The sequence below is a fragment of the Numenius arquata genome, chromosome 11, assembly GCF_964106895.1.
Source record: "Numenius arquata chromosome 11, bNumArq3.hap1.1, whole genome shotgun sequence".
Classification (NCBI taxonomy): domain Eukaryota; kingdom Metazoa; phylum Chordata; class Aves; order Charadriiformes; family Scolopacidae; genus Numenius; species Numenius arquata.
Window position 1 is genome coordinate 17219335 of NC_133586.1, and position 21871 is coordinate 17241205.

The 21871-nt window shown below is 35.9% G+C and overlaps 1 protein-coding gene across 1 annotated transcript in view; it reads left to right on the forward strand.

Annotated features, from left to right (window-relative positions):
• Nucleotides 1-21871, forward strand: part of ENTREP2 (endosomal transmembrane epsin interactor 2) — a 146171-nt gene that overhangs the window by 99852 nt on the left and 24448 nt on the right. The window contains exons 4-5 of the mRNA XM_074155411.1: nt 3434-3565; nt 16372-16479. Coding sequence (XP_074011512.1) covers nt 3434-3565; nt 16372-16479 — 240 coding nt within the window. The remainder of the gene's footprint in view (nt 1-3433; nt 3566-16371; nt 16480-21871) is intronic.

Below are 21871 nucleotides of genomic sequence, written 5' to 3' on the forward strand. Positions count from 1 at the left end.
AGAAGAAAAAGTAAAATATATAACTACTTTCACTAGGTGTTTTACCTTTGTAATAAGGAAAGAGTAGAACACAAAGTTACACCGTTACTTCATGTTTTTATCACTTTTGAAGTAACAGTACCACTTTTTGGCAAGACAAAATAAACTTAAAAGACAATTTATACATACGGGCAGGTCAGGCTCATGTTTGAAATCTTAAATATGTTTTGGATGAGGGTGACTGTGCCGCTGCCGTAAAAATGAAAGTTACACAAAGTATACTGTGATTACTGACTACGCTTACTAGCATGAGTAAGAACCACAAAGTGGAACGCAAATATATACAGCATAGTGGAGAGTATGTGCAGGGGATGAAATGAATGATGCTTTCTTCTTGGGCTCTGCCAACCAAGAAGAGATTTAACCACAGCAGAGATAGGAGAAGGAGCACGGTTTTGGAGGCACTGCTGGTGTAAGTGTGTCTGAGGCTGGCACCACCAGCCCTGCAGCTGGAGGGAGCAGTTCCAGTTCCTCCCAGTAGCTCTACTGTTTGTACTGCTCTCTCTATTTATGAAGCCAGACAGTGAGTGGCATTTGAGTTCTGATCTGAACACAAGGAAAGAAAAGTTATTTTTGACAATGTTTAGGTGAGAGGATAGCTGTGTGAATCCTTGATCCTGTCTGCATGAGTGTGAGATAGCAATAGGGCAGTGATGAGCACAAGGGCTCCAAACTTCTTCCAGCTGCTGCACTGTTGAAAGCACAGGTGCAATGATGTGCTCAGCCTTTTGTACCGCTCCGTTACAGAAGGACAAGTGAGCAAAGATGTCACTTCACAAACATTTGAAGGAAAAGGTACACAGTGGGGCAAACTCTTAAAAGCTCTCAGCAAATGTATGCCCAAGATTAAAAAGGAGTTTTGGGTTGCAGTCTGGTTGCAAATCTTAGATGTTTTTGAATGTGCTATGATTCTAAGATGTCCTTATATTTTGCAGGAACTATCATGTAAGCAATTCTCTTTTAACTCTTTTTAATAATTGAATTAAAGGGAGAGTTACTGTGCTGTACAAAATAAAGGAACATCTTTCAGAATGAATTGAGAATCTCTCATAGACGGGGAATCTTGACCAAGAAAGTATTTCTCATTTCATCCTTATTTCTGTGACACCTGTTCATTACATGAGATAAAAGTAGACTTGGGATCTGTATTTATATTAGAAATGTCAAATACATCCCATCGTGAGTCAGTGATAATCTTTCATTAAACAAGGCAGCATGAATCAGAGAATAAATGATCTTATAGTAGATAGCTTTGTCTGAAGTCCCTTTTCCTCATTATAAAAACTTTTTAGCAGCTGAAGACTATTGATTTGCTGTGTGCCTGGTGCTGGTATAGCAGGTGTGCTGTAGCATTCTGGCCGCTGAATTTGACACAGCTCTAAATTCAAAATGTACGTTTTGAACTTCTTCTGTGGCATTTATCTAACAGTTGACACCACTTGTGACGTTCCCAGAGAGGTTCGGGAGCACGACCTCCCTGGGGCATTCAGTGCTTTGTATTCTCCATTGATCTGATCATAAACTATGATCATTGGGTTTTCCTCAGATCTTTCACATTTTAAAAGTATTGAAAGATGACAAAAATTGAAAAAAAATGCTGTATGAAATTGTTAAAAACAGCCTTGTGAATTAAATTGTATGCTAATTAGAAATAAATAACACAACTATTATAAAGGTGCTCAAACTATATATATTTTTTTCTTTTTTTTTTTTTTTTACACTGTCTATGGCTTAGGATATGACCATTCTTTGTGAGTTGCCGTAGACAATTATTTCCAGTGCTGCCTTTGAGTATATGGGAAATAGTATAATTTACATACCCAGATTTTTTTAAAGCCTTTTTACAAATTATACTGGTTAGAGGGCCAGATGAGTCTCAGGAACTGAAGCCCACTGAGGTAGCATCCTGCCCTTAGCACAGTCATCACTGTGTATGACAAGTATTCATTCATCTCCATCTCATCTGGTAAATTTTATTATGTTTCTTTAATGGACTCTTATTTCTTCTTTTGCAACTGCTGTTCTGGTGACCAGCATGTAAGCAGAGAGTACTAGATAAGCCTAATAGGGGTGACACTAAAAAATGCATATACTTAAATATGTATCTATTAAGATTATACAACAATTTAAACATTCTTTGAGGTCTGAAGCAGTAAAAAAATATTCTGTTGAAATGATTCTATGTATAAGGCTGTGTGAGGTCATTCTACAAGGACTGCTGCTATCTGTGCTCAAGAAATTGTCAATATCCTAGGGACAATTTGAATTAAATAGTAAATGTGTATTTGCATTAGGAATTTTTTTTGCAGATTTATATCTGGAAAAGTTAATTATTTTATTTTGTAAAAGCATAAGTAACATGGTGATTCAGATCTCTCACCATGCAGTGACGGTGTTTCCATCTTTACTGGGAGGAACGCAGGACTGATTGAGTATGCCTGAACGGTACATTGGATCTTTTATTCTTTACGTGAGGAGCCGTGGAAGTTTCTCATGAGTATCATCCTTACTACTGATTATTGGAGTATAAAAACCTGGGAACTGGTATTTTTAAACTCATAGTTCAAGGAACTCCCATGTGACAGTAATTACTTTTCTCAATGCTAACCTGGATTGAATTGCAGTGACCTGGAAAAGTAAGGTGTTGTATCCCATTGTTGGCCCTTTATATAACTTGCAAAAATGGGAATGAAGAGAGCATCGAAATACCCAGTTGAGAAAATCTAAAGCAATGACAGTTAATATTAACAGGCTAGGTAAAAACATGTAGGAAGTTAAATTTTGTCTTAAAAAAGTCTTTGTTGGAAGGAAGCAGAAGAATAAATATTGCTATGGTTTTGGGGTTTGGATGGGGGTTTTTTTGGGTTTGGCTGAACTGAACATAGGAAAATAGAGAGCAAACCTTTTCCAAAGTAAAAATATGAGATGACGTGTACCTTTACTTCCTCCACTTCTCAAGTATATGTCATAGTTTCTTCTGTAATTATTTTTCCATATGTGTGTAAGGATAAGTTACATTTGTGATCATGACTGTTTTGCATATTTTCTGACTTTTTTCTATTATTTTTTGTCTTTCCGTATTGGGTATGATTTAATGTGGTTTTGGTTGAGTTACTCTGGTTTCCTCTGCCCCTGTACAGCAAATTTTTTTCAAAAAGAGGCATAAAAAGTAACACTCTTCTTTGGTATTGTATCTGCTTTCTATATTTTACTTGGTTTTATAGCTTATATTAGCCAATGGAAGGAATTCTGCTTCAGGGGATTCTGCATAGAGATTTTCACTTTGCATTTAGTAGTTGTTACTGTCATAGTAAGTGTAAATATATTTTTTGGGAAGTGTATTTATGTTGATTTATACTTTCTCTGACCTTTCTTTTTTTTTCCCCCTTCACAGATTAAATTCGACAGTGATGGTGTCTGTGTTTGCTGTGAAATGCAGCATCAAACATCGGGCTGCAGTAACTTGGGAGAAACGCTAAAACTGAACCCCCTGCAGGAGTGTAATGTTGTGAGGCTGACCCTAAAGGTGCGTTATGAGAACAATTAAGTTTATTTCAGTTTTAAGTAGTGAATACTTAGCAAGACAGAAGTGTGTGATAAAAGGAGGAGTAGCTGGTATTCTCTGTGTTTGTATGCTCTTATATGCAAAAAAAAATTATCTTCATCCGACAGAATTTAGTGCTTCTATGCATGAAAATGGTTTTATGTTACACACTGAATATTTGTATTTGTATAGGTAACTATTTCGTTAGAGGTTATTTAAGAAACAGAAGCTACAATTGGTTATGACTGATGCTGGAAGGTGTAAGAACAAGTATCTTTCATGTTGGTGTTCAGGAAAGCTAGAATCAAAGGTGGTGGTTGATGTTGTTTAGTAATGTTGTAGTAGACTGCAAAGAAACACAAAGCATTAGCAGAGTGATCAAGTATTTCATGAGGTACTGCTAACAGAAAAGCAGTATTTCAGATGGAAGTTAATTTGGGAGAGAATAGTAAGTGTTCTTTCGGGATAATGCTGGCAACATGCTCTGCGATATTATAAAAAGTGTAAACTGTTACAACTACCCAGATAAAAAATTGAGAACAAATATTAAGAATATTGTATGATTGAGTTACATCCCAGTGTAATTGCCCACATCATTGCTTCACTTCATTGTCACCAAACTAGCAAGACATGGTGGTAGGTTGGTTTGGAAAACAGTAAGGAGTCCATGAGAGAATTGGTCAGAGAAAAAAGAACCCTAGCCTGAGAGAAAAATACTGATTCATTTTAGGTTTAATTTAATTTAATGATCAACAGAATTAACTCTGCATCTGTGGCTCTCAATTTCAGAGTATTTTAATAAAATTAATATAATATAATTGAGTAAAGTAGTGAAATTCAATGTGATAAGGATCTTAGGGATTTAGACTATAGTGTGACGTCTGAAAATGCTAAGTTGTATTGGTATTTGAAGCTAAGTTCAGGAAAGGTGTATAATAAAGGTATATAATAAATATCTAAATCTTTTTCAGCAATGTTCAGAAAAAGAAAAAAAAAAAAGAAAACTGACTACTAAGTAATAACGATCAGGTAGAAATTAAAAAAATTTTATATGGCTCCAAAATTAAGTAAGAGATCTGCCTTAGGCTTTAATGAAGATGATAAAGGAGACTATGGGAGCAAAAACCTACTGTGTTTGTACACTCTTATATGCAAAAAAAAAAAATTTTTTTGCCTAATTTTTTTTTTTCGCATAAATTCCTGGGTAGCAGGAATTTAGTCAGTGGAAAAGAAGCCTAACTTGACATTGCTGGTCAAAAATTAATAAACTGCTATGTGGAATGCTAAATTCAGGACTGTATTCAGTGGTGCAGTTTCAGTGAAATGTGTTAGAAGGTGGCAGTGCAGGAAAACTTCTCAGAAAGACATTCTTCAAAGTATGACAGATGCAAAAATGTGAACCTGTCGTACAGAAAAAGCTGACTTGCTGATCCTATAAAAATAAAGATTGAGGAAGCATATGGTTGCTTGCTTTAAATATGTCAGTAGAGTAAACTTTAATGAAAGAGAAAAGAACTGTTTATCTTTGAGGACATTCTCAGCATATGAAATGAGTAAAAGTGACATATGCTGGAAATCAGGGTAAGGTTTTTAACCAATACAGCAAGAAGAATAGAAGCACAAAATAGAATTTATTTTAAAACATAGCTCAGTCATTTCTAAAAGGAATTGATGGCATAGCTGCTTGCACTAGCAGGGGACTGATTTAAACACAAGAGTTCCTATGAGCATAGTCTGAGTGCAGCTTTAATTAAGTGTGTTCAGAATTTTTCATTTAAGAGAAGGTAGTTAGGAAAATAACACTTCCAGAAAGTTTCTTAAATTTTTTTTCAGTTTTAATTCTACATTAGCTTTTGGTTTGGCTTTGAGAGCTCTGGATTCCTGGCTGTAAATTTAAGAACAGCATCCCTCTAAGCCCATAAGAAAAAAATATTACAGCTCATTAAGCAAACAACTGACAGTGATAAGGCTCAGTTTCTTTAATTGCAACTAACAACTACAATGTGATTTTAAGAGAACAGATGTTTTAGTACCGAAAGCTCAATTGCGTTCATTGTTTGTGGAGCCAGAGGGGTAGAGAAAGCGTAGAGTACCAGAGTTTTGGTACAAAACGCCAAACATATACCTTTATGTACAACATTATGTAGTCTTTATATTGAGGGTGGGGTAAAATCTCCTGTTCCCACTACATCATCTGTGCTTTTTTGGTGGTAGCAGCTATGGGAGCTGCATTGTGAACAGAACAATTTGCACACATATCACCTGTCTGATCTTGTTCCCAGTCAGTCAAACAGGACAAGGAAAAATAGCAGTGGCTACCAGTCCTGTGTAGCAATGCTGAATTGTGCCAGGATCATACCTTGCATGATATCGAGTGGGGGTTTTTATAGTTGAAATAGTTGAATTTGAAAAATTTCTGATTTTTTTTTAAATTTGTTTTTGTCATCTCTTTCACCAGCCGAGTTCTCTCTTAGATTGAATTCAGCTGGTGTGAAACTAGGCTTGGGGTTAGTCACATCTGCTAAACTTTATATCCTATACAGACAATATCAGTAAATCATATAAATCAAGATGAATCCTTCAAAGAAACATTTTTGCAAGGCTAATGCATACCTCACTATTCACTCTTGGCAATTGATTGTTAGGTCCACTTTCATGAATGTGTATGATAATGGGTTCAGGTGAACTCTGGTCTAAGGAGATTTTATGTTTATAATCAAAGATATATGATGGTTTTAAAAATGCAGGAGAGGATATTGTTATTGTTATACAAGGAAATTTACCTCGGAATATTCCTTTTAATATGTAATGATTTTTGAGAAAATACTTTTTATGGGATGAAATATAAGAAATCATTTGTCCTCTGTTACTTAAATTTTATACAGACTGACTTTTGTCTTATGAACTTAATTGAAGAGGAAAAGATAACATTATCACAGTAAAAAGATAACTTTTTTACTTGCAGTAAAATTCCTTAAAGAAAAATATGAGCTGAAGCATGAAGCTATGGCAAACTGTTTTATTTTATTGATATATAGTCTGCCTTACCTTACAGTTAATTGAATCTTACTGAACTTGACATTTTAAAATCTTAAAAGGTCCATATGAAGTCTCTTGGGTAAACATAAAAGGCTCATTGTTTAAATATCTGAAAAACAGTCACTTGAGAGAAATTTTTTGCCAGAACCAATAGGTTTTGTGCAAGTAACAATTTGTTACTTTACCTTGTCTTGTGCTTGGAAGCAAGTGAGCATTTTTTCACTTTCTGAGAAGGACTTCAGTTGAGACCATTTTGCTCTTACCCACTGTCCAAAAAAGAGAGGAGTGGTTCTAATGCATAAAGTAGAAATTTATGGCCAAAGATGCCAAGGTTTGTAGACTACTAAGGGAACCATGAAACAGGACAGGAGTACAAACTTGTTAGGAGTAGGCTTGAATTAATTAAAGAACCGTAGCTCTACTGGAAAGGTTCTTAGAGGCTCAGAAACTGATGAAGATGTAAAAGCAATGTATTGCATAAACCACCCAGTTAATGGTGTTATCAGCTGGGCATTACTTAATTGACTGTCTCTGTTATCTGATATTGCTGTGCAAGTTAGCTTTCAGGTAAAGCCAGAAAAAATGCAGGAGGGTAAATCTTTTTTATACATACACACACATATGTATATAAATGAACACGCAGAGACCTAGTTATAAAACCATGTCATCTCTGGATTACATTGTTAATTATACTTTGGGCAACAAACCAGGTCTTTTCCAAGATGAGATCAAGATGAACGAGATGGCTTTTTTAACAGTGTTACCTCCAAGTGAGCATAAAATGCTAACATAGTAGTCTGCACTGAGTGCAGAGGTTTGTAGATGAAATTTTAAGGAACGTTGAGGAACTTTTAAGGAATTTTGAGTTTTTCTTGTAAGATTAATTAAAGTATGAGGACTGAATTTTCCTGACAGCTTTCATCTCTGGAAACTATTCCTTCTTTCTAAATGCAGAATATCCTGAACTTATTAGAGACATTCATGCAACAAAAGTTATCTTCTTGAGATTTGTTTTGAGAGGATGAAGTTAGGTATTTAGAAGATTGAATTATTTTGTATTGTATTATTACCATGTGATATTTGCATGTAAGAGGAGAGTGTTATGCTGTTTTGGTTTAGTAATGATCCAGTAGGGTGTTTTTAATTACTTTAACAGCTTATACAGCCCAGAATACTTGCAGTTATGTATGCTAATTTATGAATTTGCTATTTAAATAATTGCTTTCTACTTTACTTAAAGTGCTTCTGTAGAATGGTTTTGTGACTATACAGGCTAGGGGAAAAGCTGATTCCCCCCTCAGCATAAATATTTGGTTTGGAGCTTCTAAAATGTAAGTACAGTATAAACACTAAATGTCTTTTTCTGGTTACTGATTCCATTAATTAGTTTGTAAGCTAGGCATCGTTATTAGGGATTTATGTAAGTTGGGGTTCTTGCGGTCTTCTGTGTGAATCTTTCCTTTCTCCTTCTTTGAATCCAAGTTTATTGTTACTGAGTTTCCTGGTGACCAAGCCTACCCATATGTTTAAAATTTTTCCATTCAGAAGAACATGCTTTGACTTGCGAAACAGAGGAGGATGACTCCTAATGTGTGTGTTAGAGTTATGAGAACAGACTTCCTCAGATTTGCTGTATGACCAAATGCAAAATATTTTAATTTTCCTGAATGACTTACCTAAAAGACTTCATAATCTGCTTAAAATTGGATAAAGCTCAGTGTAGAATAAGTAACTTCCTATCAGTTTTTTAAATGCTGAAGTCATTTCATGTTCCTTGACAGGTAACTGAAAATATTTTCTATGTTCAGAGTGTACTTACCATCCTAGATATCATCAGAAATAGAGCAGTTCAGTGTGGGATTTGTAGCCTGAGTAGATGAGCAAAAAGTATTCCAAAGTTCTGAGTAGCAGTTGTATAACAGATGTAGTCTGCTTATAATTTTCCTTCCTTGTGAATGTTTTTGTTCCTAGCTTAGGCAATATGTGAATGCAGTTGTGAACTTCTCTTGTGGCTGAAAAGCTGCCTCTCTGAGTGACTGCAATCTGATTACTACATACTTGTCTAGTTATTTTGTGGAACCTTAGTCTTTCAGGACTCTAACAGGTCTCCAGTAGTAAATTTAATGTATAGACACCTGAGATGTGATTTTGCTTACCTCTCACCAACTATCTGAGATGACCTTTTTGAGTTTATTTTTCTTCAGTAGCAGCTGTGAACTGCTTCCTTAAAAGTACAGTAAATATTTTAGACCCATATAAAATAGTGTAATATATTATATTTTCATACCTTAAATCTATTTTATGAAGCATTGGCCATTTCTCCATATACAGTCCAATGTGCATTTGAGACCTGTGTGGTTTAGAATTGATTCTTTGTAAGTAAAGATGGTCTTCCTAATATTAGAGGAGCTATTTTTTCTGGTGTTTTTCAGACATGTCCAGTTAGAACAACTGAAGTTATAATTTGAGTTAAAAGGATTGTTGTCCTTGAATTCACAAATAAAAGAGGTACACAGACACTAATTTCATGGGTGAAAAAGCTTTACTGCTCATTATCTCTTTTCAGGTTATAGTAGTATAAGAAATGAAGCGCTGTAATTGAAGTCAATCAAGGAGAAAAGAAATGGTCACAGAATTGCACAAGTGAAGCTGGTTTTAGCCCTTGATCGGTGTAGATGTGTGTTCTGGGCTACTGATGAGAGTGTTCTTTTTACACATCAGCAAGCTTATTTTACTCCTTTTATTGTATATTGAATGAGCTCTCAAAAGTGCAAAAGATATAAGAGCATCAAAGACTATGAACCTTTTATTTCCACAGGAAAACAATCTATTGAGCAGGCAAAATGTGAGTGTGTTGTAAAGAGAGTTGCCAGCTCAATATTGTTGCACAGGTTAGAACTCTGAAGTACTAGGTTTGTGCTGTGTAATGTATTTTTTGGTAATAAGGATGTAAGCAACACATTTCGCAAAAAACAATAAATATTTTAAATATTATAAATAAATGTGGAGACAATAAGCATTGATCTGTTTCCTTCTAGAGTAAAATAGATTTAAATACAGTTTCTCAGTTGTGTGTAAGCAGCACAGCTGGATGATTTTCTATATAATATTTGACATAAAGAACGAATATTTTTTGTAATAGTGCTTCATTTGTGTGATATGTGTCTGTATTGAATGTTAAATTCCCTGGTTTGACGTTCAACGAGATAAGGGAGTGATTAAATATTTAACAAAGTCTGTATTTGAGTCGAGTTGTGAAGATGTCCAGAGCTACTTGTTTTATTTTGGCCTACTTGATTTTTAATCTGTATTTAGTGGGTATGTAAAAGGAATTAGGGAGCTTCTGCAATAGTTTGGTAAAAGGAGATGGATTAACCAAGGCCATCCATGTTTTTTCCCAAATAACAATTATCCTGAAGCATATAATATTATTGGGCTTATGCTAAAGTCCTTTGGTGTGATCGTCAAAATTTGGCTTCGTTTCAAGGCCTTACAAAACAGTAGTTTGTGGTAGGTGGTTATGTAGTGAAAGGAAGTTTCAGAGAACCTTTCTGGTTTTTGACTTGGTGCTTTATGCCTTTGATGAATAAAGTGTGTATGAACAATATGAAACACTCTCATTCCGAAGGTTAATGTGTCTTACTGCTTTTTCATAGCTATGAGTTTGAAGATGTATATATGGAAGCAAACTTCTTAAGGAATTCACCTTATTGCCTGGTTTTGTATGCAAGTTGCTGCAGTCATGTAGTACTTCCCTTCCAGACCTAAAATTACATTGAGTTTTTGCTGTTGATGTTGAATGCATGTATTAGTACATGTTTAACAGCTGGACTGCAGCTCTGGTTGACTAATACGACTTTTCTACAGCTGGTTCTGGAAGGCAACTGATAGTAGAAATAAATTCAGTTATAACTTTGTTTTCTAAGATGAGGGAACTTTTTGGATATGGCTCACCATTAGAGCAAATTGTTAGTATTCCAGTTTTGCTTTATATTTTCTGTGATAGAGGGTACAAATTATGTTTTGAAGCCAGAATTGCAGAAGGGTGAATACACTTGCAGTGTGTTCTTTGGTTATAAAGGGTTCAGTTCTGCCACCTCTCTCATCACTAATGGGGGGCTCACGCCATTGTAATTTTTTGTCTTAGATTCTATCATTCCAGAGATTTTCTTTGCTTCTGTCAGGTAATTGCATGTGCGAACATCTGCTCTAAATTGCTTTGTTAAATGATTGTTTCTACAGTTGAGTTATCAAAGTGATAAATCAATCACCAATTTTTTCCTTATTCCAGTTTAATACCATCTGACTGCCTTATCACCCAACAGTTTGATGGGAAACAAAGAAAATGAGTTTTTATGGAAAATTGCTTTTTGAGTATATTACTGTAAATTTTTTTCCGTACAATGTTCTCACTAAATTATATCCAAAAATTGGATTTTTGGATTACAAAATATAAAAATATATTTCAATTAAACATTCACATTTTAAAAAATGCTCAGGTTTTCTAATACAGCTCCTATTTTTATATGTCTTTATGCATTTGGGCATAGTCTCTGATTTAGAGAATGTGCATTTTTATGTAGTCACTTTTCAGAAAAGTGGTGCGCTTGAAAATGTAGATTGTATCTTCCTAAGATTCTGCACAAAAAAGATATGGATGACGTGTTGCAGTGCTCAATGTGATTTGCTTTTATTTCATTTTTTGTAATTTATCTTAAATATTACCTGCTGGTAATCTTCACTTTGATAACATTTTAGAGACACTTTCACCGATGTCTCTTCCCTTCAGTCACTCACCAGCCACAAAAAGTCCCTGCCGTTTACTTATATCAGCAGTCACTTGCAAACTGGTGGTGGAGAGGGATGTGGAAAAGAGTAAGGATGTGGGAACGTTTCTATTGATGTCCAGAGTTCTATTGTTAACTTTTCATGGAATTCTGTAGTTAAACCATGTAGAATATCAGAAATGGTGCAAACAATTTCAGCCTTCTGTTTGAAATAGCACTTTGTGCTGTTTTGGCCAAATTAGTTGTTGATTGTTGTATTTCTTCTTTGATTTATAATCTTCATTTCTCCAAATATCTCAATGACTTCTCCACGGCTAAAGGATAAGCCTCTTCTCTTTGCTTACGGTATGTTTCATAAGAATCCTACTAATAGAAAATGAAAAGCCAGTCAACACACCCACCATTTAAAGCGGACACCTCCGTTTCTTGTCAGTCTGCTTCTCAGTTTGTTGATTTATGTGAGAAGAGGGCCATACCTGACACCACTTACAATTTTGGCTAGGCAGAACCAGTTTGATAAGTTACTTTATTGAATTTAGTAGCTACTCGAGTTTGCCGCCAGTGTGCATTCTTGGGGCTCAATATATCTGAAAACAATGTTGTTTATAATATTGTTTCTGAGAAATATTGACATGGGGTAGCAATTCCAGGAAGGGCTAAATCCCAATGTCGCCATCTTCTATTCCGCACACAGCCACATTTTTGTGCAATTCATCTAATATAGCTTTCAACGTTTTGGTAGTTTAAGAGGTTGATGCTCCAGAGTCTTTGTATGGCTAAAGAATTACATTTATTTTGATCTTATACTCTGCTGTCATTCTGAAGATCTCCAGCTGAAATGTTTTACAAACCACAAATTTTGTGCAACAAGCATTGTTTCCTCTTCAATCAGTTTTGAACTCTCAGAGACGTAAGAGTATGCTTATTTCAGGAATTTACAGGATCATAAAGGTTTCTGTGACTATTGTGGAAGAGAAAGCGTAGGAAGTAGGGTTTCTGTGAAAAGGTAATCCCTATTGAAGATGGGATAAACTCCCAATAGATACAAAGGGAAGGTTAATATAGTTATGTAGGTTATGACACAATTAATTTGGTGATTATTAAGCTGTAATAAAAATGGAACACCACAACAATGAAATCTTGCTTTTTTCATAAATCAGTATTAAATTCAAATTCAGCTTTTGAGATTTACCAAGGGACCTACTTGGGAAAAACAGTTGGCCACAGAGAAATTGCTGACAATGCTGTCTGACTCCTGTGGGTGTATATCTGAATTGACCTTGGCTTGCTTCCACTCTTAAAGGCATGTGTGTCCTCTGTGATTAGTGAGTTAAGGTGTGGCCAGAAAATTGAATGCATAACCTGCAGAAGAATAAGTCTACTTAGTAACTTATACCTGTCAGTGCATTATCACATAAACATGCTGAAGAATCAGATAAGTCAAAAATACCTGGAAAAATACTGTGTAAGAGGAAATTGGTTCAGCTGCTTATGGAAAGCAGAGTTATATTTAATACCATTACAGATTTGTGTTGTGTTTTCTGATTAGTGTAGTTCTTGAAAATACTAACCAAAAATCTGTCACTAAAGCTCCTTGCTTTTGTATTTAATACAGGTTTCCTACTCCTTTAGACTCCTATAAATGTCTGCATTTTCACAAACACCTCCTAAAGGACATCTTAATTGTCACCATGTTCCAGCTGGAATCTGCATAAGCATCTACACTGTCTTTCTGCTAGCGTGTTGGCCATGGAGCATTTTAGACCTTGAGAGCCTGTTCCTGCTCACTTGCTATATTTAGTTGAATAAATGAGTGTCCAGTGAATTACCTAATTACTTGTTCTACAGGGCACAAGGAAAAAATTCCTTGAAAATGGTAAATTGCCTGAGTCTGATGTTTGTTTGAGGGTGAAGGGGGTGGTTAAAGAGGAGAAGGCTTGGTTATTGGCTGTTGGGTTGATTATTTGTTTGAGTTGAAACATCCTCTCAGAAAAAATACCCAAAGAAGTAGTCTTGCTTTAAGAAATACCTAGTGATGTGAGGATACTGCAATCATTGCTCAGTTGTTATATTCACTGTTAAAATTTAAACTTAACATATCTTCCAAATTTGTTTACCTTTGCTGTCTTGTTATGGTTTTGGTTGATAGTTGTCTACTCTTTACTGATATTTATGAAATAGATAAAAATTCTGCGTCACTGCATTTGTATCTTCACCTTCAGAAGATTGCAGTGGGCACAATAACTGTTGTATGCTTAGCCTGGGAGAGGAGCCTGTAGAAAGAGGGCCATTGTTACTGTGGACAGCAATCCCGGCCCTTCATAACCAAGGTAATGCTGAACAGCAGAGTTCAGCTTCCCTGCGCCACAAGGAAAAAGCTCAAACCACAACAAAGAAGTTGCGAGTGTTCAGTCTGGGACACTACTGCAGCTCAGGGTACTTGCAGAGTCTTTGTTGTTTCACAATAGTTACCAGTGAGTAAAAATTAAAGCAATTGGCTTGACACTCTTTGGAGAGGTTTTCTAGAATTACTGGTAGAGAAGAAAAAAAATAACTAAAGATGAAAAGCATTACTTTGTTTTACTCTGCTTTGGAGTGTGGGAGGAAGGAGTTGGAGAGAAAAAAATCATACTTTTTCTCTATATATCCACGTGGTATGAAATCAGTTTTGTTTATTCCTTATTTTTTATAAATGTAAGTGAGATAAGTCTTAACTGAGAAAGAGGCTTGGTTTTTGGCTTTTCTCCAATAAAGGTTGTTTTGTCTTTATGATGTTGCTTCTGTCCTTACCTGGTAGCAGGATAAAGAGTGTAGTAGTACTGCAGGAAAGGATCTGGGGTTATATTGGACAAAAGATAAATCAATGATGTACTGTTGCAGAAACCTCGGTCATCACTGCAGGACGTGTAAGGATGAGTAAAGTACAAGAAATAAGCCTTATGCTGTAGTCAGCACTTCGGAGGCCTCGGTTGTGCCCAGTTTGGGATTCTGCATTTGGGAAAAATTGTGGACCAACTTGAATGCGAACCAAATGATCAGAGGACTAGGAAATCGGTCTCAGTCAAAGACTGGAGGAAATGGGGTTAATATGGCATGCAGTAAAGGAGGAAAAGACTTCAAGCATGGTAATAGAGTTTAAAGGCGTAAAAGTCTATTGTGTATTAGCCTGTTCTCAAAAGCTATGGAAGAAAGGAGCAGTGGTTTTCAGCTGTGGGATGGACATCAGGAAGACACTGATTGTAAAGATAAATGTCGGAATAGTGGGATCTGTAGGAACAGATCAAAGAAACATCTGTCGTGAGTGATACAAGCATAGTTGAGTCTGTCCTGAGGCATGTAAGTTGTATGAGGGTCTTGAAGACACTTGGGATCCTAATTTACAACTTTGATCTAGATTTTATTATTTAGCATAAATGGTATTAAGTTATACATTTGGATTAGTTAAATCTTTTGGTTCTAAATGGCTGTAGTAAGCAGTGAACGAAGTTTCTTACTGCTTGGAAATTGTCCTATTTCTACCCCAGATCTTGCCTCTGCCTTGCTGTTCTTTACCTGGGTTTACATATGGAAAGCAGAACAGGCAGGATCTCAGTCTCTTTTTGTGCCACTGTTAATTAATTGCATCTCTAGGGGTTTACCTGCCTGTTCACCTCCATTTGGATACTCTAAGTGGGTCTATAAGACTTTGTATTTGAATGGGTCCTCTATATCACCTTCTGTATGTGTTAGAGATTGGCCCTTCCAGTATTTTCTTGTTGATGCTGTTGATTCTTTATTCCTGTGGCTGAGGGGCTGGCCAAGCAGACAGAAGCTACTCACTGGATCAGCAAGAGCAAATCTGGCTCAGCGTAGGCTGCTAAATGACTACAACCTGTTGACCCATTTAATGTCTGCCTGGTTCCCATGGCTGACATTTCCCTCTTCACATGAAGGTCGCTTGAATTACAGTGGCAAGAGTAAATCCACACCCTTCTATCATTTTTTCAGTATTTTTGAAAAAAAGAAAGCAAGCAATGCATTGATTTTTTGGCATGGAAGTTATTTTATGCACTGGCATTGACTGAAATACTCTTTTAAACTTAGATCCTTCAGAGTATTCTTTACAAGTGAGTGTTTTTGCTCATGGTATATTAACAATTTTGAGTTTGTTTTTCATCTGTTCTCTGTGTTACTTTTTCTCAAATACTTATAAAGGCTGTTCAGAATACCAACTGAGCCACATAATTGTCACAAGTGTAACAGCTGTGCAATTGCTGTAGAAGGGTGGTAGTAGTTTTGAAATTTCGCCAGCGTGCTAAAGCAGATTCCTTTTTGCTGGCTGTTAGGAAAGTAAATAAAAATCCAGTGATTGGAAGACATGGATGCTTTTTTTTTAAGTATAACTTTTTCTATAAAAATGCTTCAGTTTTAATTATTTTTTTTTATTCTACTTAGTAAAAAGAAATACTTTGTGCTGTTTTAAACATTTTGGTTTTTTTTATAAACAGCGTGGCTATATGCACTTCATCAGCACAAGGTGAAATGCCTGTATGTAGTCGCTGCTTCTCGCTCCTCTCTAAAATTGTTTCAGATGCATAGAGTATTTGGCACAAGATAAAATTCTATATTTCATACTAGAGTTTCCATTGAATTTCTTAACACACAACCTTAAGTTATAAATTTCAACTCTGAAAGCAATGAAATTTCTCTATCCATTTTTTTTTAATCAGAAGTCTGTTTCATAGTATCTTTCTTGTGATAGCTGTAAGTGAGAAGTGGGGAAGGGAAGATGTTTGTTTCTGTAATTGTTCCCTTTGCAGACTGGTTTAAAAAAAATTATTAGGAGCTGAATGAGTTCTACACAGTTGAGACCATATCCGTTGATAGCAGTTGACAGTGTTTATTATCAAATTGCTAAAAATGTTTCCTGTCCTTTGTGTCCCTGAGATAAAAGATGATATTCTGATGCATGTCTTTTCACAGGACCTGTTGTTCAGTGTGTGCGCTCTCAATATCATCTCCACCATTGTCTGTGCTTTGGCAACAGCAATGTGTTGCATGCAGATGGTTTCTTCTGATCTTCTGCAAATGGTGAGTACATTTCAGTGACAACACAGGATATTGTCCGATGTAACATGTTGTCCTTATCTGTGTATACCCATTTGTACCTACTCTTTGCTTATAAACTTACGCCTATTTGTGTGTCTTTGTGTGATGTTAGAATGTGTGTGTACATGGGAGTATTTTTTTATCTGCATGCACGTATATAAATATAGCATACGGATGTATGCAGTACGAATAGCTGCTGTGTTTAAAACGTTTGCATATTATATTAGGGAGTTATAATCAGGATTTTGCTTTTAGGAGTATGTTGGCTTTGTTAATGAGGTTATTAGTGAGGTTGTTTTATATGCATGTTAAATTTTCTGTCCTTATATGTTTATCTTCAGTTTCTACACTATCCAGAGCAATTACTTCGCTTTGAGATATTATTTTTCACTACTTTTCTGGTATGAGAACTATAGAGTATCAGAACTATGACTTTAAAACTGGAACTTTTCACAGCCCTGTGCCAGTAACAGTGTTTTCATAAGGAAAACATGTTCAGCTTCAGAGTAGCACTTGTGTTTAAAAGAGGAGGGAAAAGGATCGTTAGTCTTCTGCATAGCCAGCTGCATTGCAGGATACTGGCTTGTTTGGGTTGGACAAACACAGCTTTCCTGTCCCAAGTGAGTGCTCTGCGTCTCAAGGTTTCAATGTCAGTTGAAACAAAAAAGAAAAAAATTAAAATCCTTTGTATTTGGCAGGCCACTTATACCGTTTCTAACCCATCTCTATTACTGGCTAATCTAGGCAATTATAATCTGTTTAAAAGAGAGGGCAAGTGCACAAACCTAATACCAGTCATTTGTAAATCTCTCATATTTTAAAAGTTTGTATAGTTAGAATACTGGCCCAGCAAGTTAACTGCAAACCATTTACTCAACAGAAAGGTGTTGTATAACCTGCCATGCAGGCATGTGGTTGATGTAAAAATAAATAAATAAATTAAAATACACTGTCTGCCATGGGTATTGATTTGAGATTAAGTGCATGAATTAGAGAGATAAGGCTGTCCTTTCTAGACAAGTGTTCCAGTCACTGGGTTACAAACTTAGAGAATCTCTTCAATGTGAGATCTGGTGTTTACTTCACATAGTGATGGATATAATAAGTTAGGCACATATGTCTACATAATGCCTACAAATGGTACAGAAATGCATTTTTTCATATAGCACTGTGTTCGTATTATGCATGCTTGTAGAGGCTTGTAAACAGTGCTTATTTAATAACTTTGTTTTGGATGTCAAAGAGAATTTACAAAAATTATCACTTCAGCTGGTGACGCGTATTTTAAATGTTAAAGGATTTTTATCATATTGTGGGTATTCTTTCTTTTCATACACTTCCCTCCATGATATTTGCTACAAGAATGTCTATTGACTGAAGATCTTTTTCACCTTGCAGCAATGACAGGGAGATGAAGTGATCATCACACTTGGAAAGATGTGTCCGCCTAGTGTAACAATGGTAGCAGTGATCCAGAAATGTAACCATATATATTCCAGGAAACTTAACCTACACTTAATTTTATGGTATTTAGCAGTGTAAGAGGAATAAAAATGTATAGATGAAAATGAACCAAGAACTCTATTAAATTGCTTCTGACTGGCATGTGCAAGAAGCAGCAATCTTGATAGGAAGTCAAATACCTTAAAACCACATGATTTTTCTCTCTGCCACGTCATTCTTCACCTTTTCCCTAAAAATATGTCTTTCCACCTGGCAATGCTGCCACTATGTCAGTGTCTCTTTCCTTGCTATGTTTTGTGCTTCCAGCTTTCTGTCTTCCTGCTTAGTTTTCTGTTCTCACACCCTTTCAGCTCCATTGACAATAATTTTCTTCCCTCTCCACAGAAGCAGGGGATTATAGCTTTCTTTCTGCTCAATCCCAGTCTTTTCTTGTTTATCCTCAAGTTTTTCCCTTTCTTTTTTCAGGTTGCTGAGCCAGATTCCTGCCAGGCCTAAGTGAGCGTAACTTCCCTGGGGCTACGCTGACTTAGACCAGCTGAACTCTGACCTGAAGATTTCTTTTTTTTCCTCTATTTTCAGTCTATTGTCCCATGATCTGCAGTTTCCTTTTGCTCTACTTCACCCAGAAATCTGATTTACTTCTTTTTTTCTTGCTTGTTAATGTTTGATTTGTGCTTTTTCCTTTTCACTGAGCTATGCATCTTCTCTTAGTAGGGTTGTACCATGCTGGCAGTTTAAGATGGCAGCAGCAAGAGAGATGACCCCTCTTAGATGAAAGGGTTTTAATTATTGTGCTGATTCTTTTAGTCTGTTCTTATAGTATTCAAGACCTACGTAGGTTCTCCTGTAGAAAGAAGAGGCATAAAAATATAGTCCCTGTCCAGTGAAAGCATTATGCAATAGGGAAGATCCTCCTGGGACATCATTAGGTTATCATTAGGTGATCAGTTTTGTGATTCATGTGCTGTGTTAGTGTTCTTGTCTCAGAAATTAATCAGTTAGAATGGTGAATTTTTGCAAATTTCAAATAATTTCACGTTTTCTTCTGGCATGAAGCTGTTCTGTGTGCTTCAGGTTCTATTGCCGAGCAACACAGAGCTGGTCCATAATACAGTCTTAAGACAGTCTGCAATAAATGTTTCATGAGTATCTGCTTTATTGCTAACTTTTGCATACAGTGAGTATCTCTGATTCGTACAAGCAAACTGACAGTACTTTGCTGGGAACTGCTACCTTCTGATGTATCGATCTTTTAGTAAAAATGCCCCGAACAACATAAACACAAGCTGCCCAGTAGTAAGCATGGATTAAATTTTCCAATAAATTTGAAGGGAGGTTTTTGGTTAAAAATAATCCCACCAAACAAACATTTAGTTTCAAGTGTTAAGGAAAAAAAACGTGCAAAAGATCACAAACAATTTTTATTGCATTCTATTTTAGTTTCCTTTAGTTTTTACCTTTGTACTGTTGTATGCGATGCAAAAACATATTTTCCTAGATTATTCCTTTTTTGAGTTGACTGTTCCAGAAAGTACCCCAAATTTTTCACCTTACTTTAACCTTTCTCACCCTGTTAAGTATACCCAGTTGATCAGGAAAAAAAAAAAAATCTACCAATTGTACTGAAGCTGCAAGAGTAAGTAATACCAGAGTTAAAGATTGAAAGAGCATGTGTGATGTTTCACTACTTTAGACAGTTTAAGGCTGCACTCCATTACAGGGCTTCCTAGAATTGTTCTTTCTATGTACACACCCCTCCATCAGATACATGTGAATCAAATCAGATTATATCAAGGTTCTGTAATGTGAAGAAACATCTCATAATAACCAAGCTGTCACTTCAGTGATATGTCATTTGTTGCCTAAGGCAGTTTCAGTTTGCATCTTGTCTGATGAATGGCTACTGCAAGAACTCATCCTGTTTTCTCTGAAAGGTAGCTGCCTGAATTAAACAAAGAAATATAAGGAATGATGCCCACTGTGGCCAAGAAAAAGCATGAAATAAACCTATTCCAGTCCTGCTTCCACTCCAAATATGTTTATACAGTACTCATGCTAGAAGCACTACACTGGTCATTCAGTGTATTCTGATTTTATCACCATCACTATTTGTAACTGTTCTTCACGTTATGTGATATCTAAAACATCTATTATTTTGTAAAGGAAATATGGTAATGATACATGCAAGCTGTAACATTTAATTACTGTTTTCATCAGCCATAATGAAAATTCAGCATGTCATTATTTCTACTCAAACACCTCAAACAAAGCACCTCTGTATGAGGATAATATCTTGCTGGCATTGTTTAGCCCCTTATCCCATTGAGATAGTAATAAAAAAACCCTTCAGCATTAAGCTTCACAGTAAGTGAGAATTAAGTTATTACAAAATTTTTATTATTTAACCTAATTATATCAAAACCTAAATATTTCCATTTTTGGCACAAGGCTTACGTAAGGCTACTGTAAAGACAGATGACAGTCCTTTTAGAAGTATGCACTGTGAATGATGTACATCCATAGGAACATCCTGAATGTAAATATGATTGGATAAATATTTCTCTCACTCCCACCGCAAATAAAAAGGTAAAATAGAAACCTTTGGTGTAGGAAAGCTTCTGATATTTTTAGAAAATGTACCATTTTCCATTTCACATGTTATTGGTAGAGTAAGAATATTTAATAATTAAGACTATTTAAAATATGGTCAATACTTCAAGAAAGATGTAGCGTCACAGACCAGTCCCCCTGAGACTACAGATCTAATGGCTTGTGATGGTTATAGGAACAGCAACTGGGAAAAATGGAGGAGAAACATTTGAATCTATGTTTTCCTTCTCAAAATATCTTCTGTGTTGCGATTTCCCTTTAAGATCAGTGCCAAATTAGGAGTCAGCCATGATCCTTCTGTTCTCGCAAACAATTAGTACCCACAAATTGCTCCAGGAGATACAGATTCCAGTGTTTCAGAAAAGTAAAAAGCAACGCATCCAGGAGGAGGACAGTTAATTGAAGACAGAATTATATACCCAAGTAGATTGCAAAGACCTTTTACTGTAGAGAATATGCCAATATTTAATTATATGCAATTAGAAATTTCTATTTCCCATTCCCAAGAATTAGCAGATTTTTATAAATGACATACAGAGACTGAAATGAGGATAACAAACCCTGAAGTCTCCATAGGACTCATTTCAAAGTTACACAGTAAATGTATTAAATGTGATATGGAAGGCAGAGGTAATTACATGTAGATATGGGAAATACTCTAGATAAGAAGATTCCCTTAGAGCAGTAGTTGTGTACTGATGTATGGCAATTACTGGTTTAGATATGTCATAGTTGCTAGGCAGTGAATCCCAGCACTGTTGTTTACATGGAGTCAGTAGTGCTGATCAGCTGCAGAATATGTAGAATAGAGGATGTCTTTGGGGATGTCCCATAGCTGGAAATGCTGATGAAGAGTTCTTAGTCTCACACATCTTAGGCAGAAGGACACTGGGTAACTGTTCCATTAGAGAATTATATTTACAGTCCTTATCTGCTGTTTCTTCAGTTCCTAAATTGAGACTCCTCCATCAGTTTTACTTCAATATACTTAAAATATTCAGAACATAAACAATAAACTTCAATCATACTGGTCACTTCAGTGACCTCTTGGTGAAGAGCTGGAAATTTGGTCTGACAATATAAAAACAAAACAAGTTTTACATTCTTGTTCATATCTATCCACTTCCAGCTGGAAGTGGTGTGCTTCTAACATTCGTGTTTCTAATTCTGTGCTTGCTAACTTTCCACTGATGCCATGGCTAACTTCTGTATTGAATTCAGGTCCAAGGAGCGGGTACAAAATCGCTGCATTGTACAGCTTTCTTGTTTACCCTGCTGCAACCAGATAGCGTGTTTTATT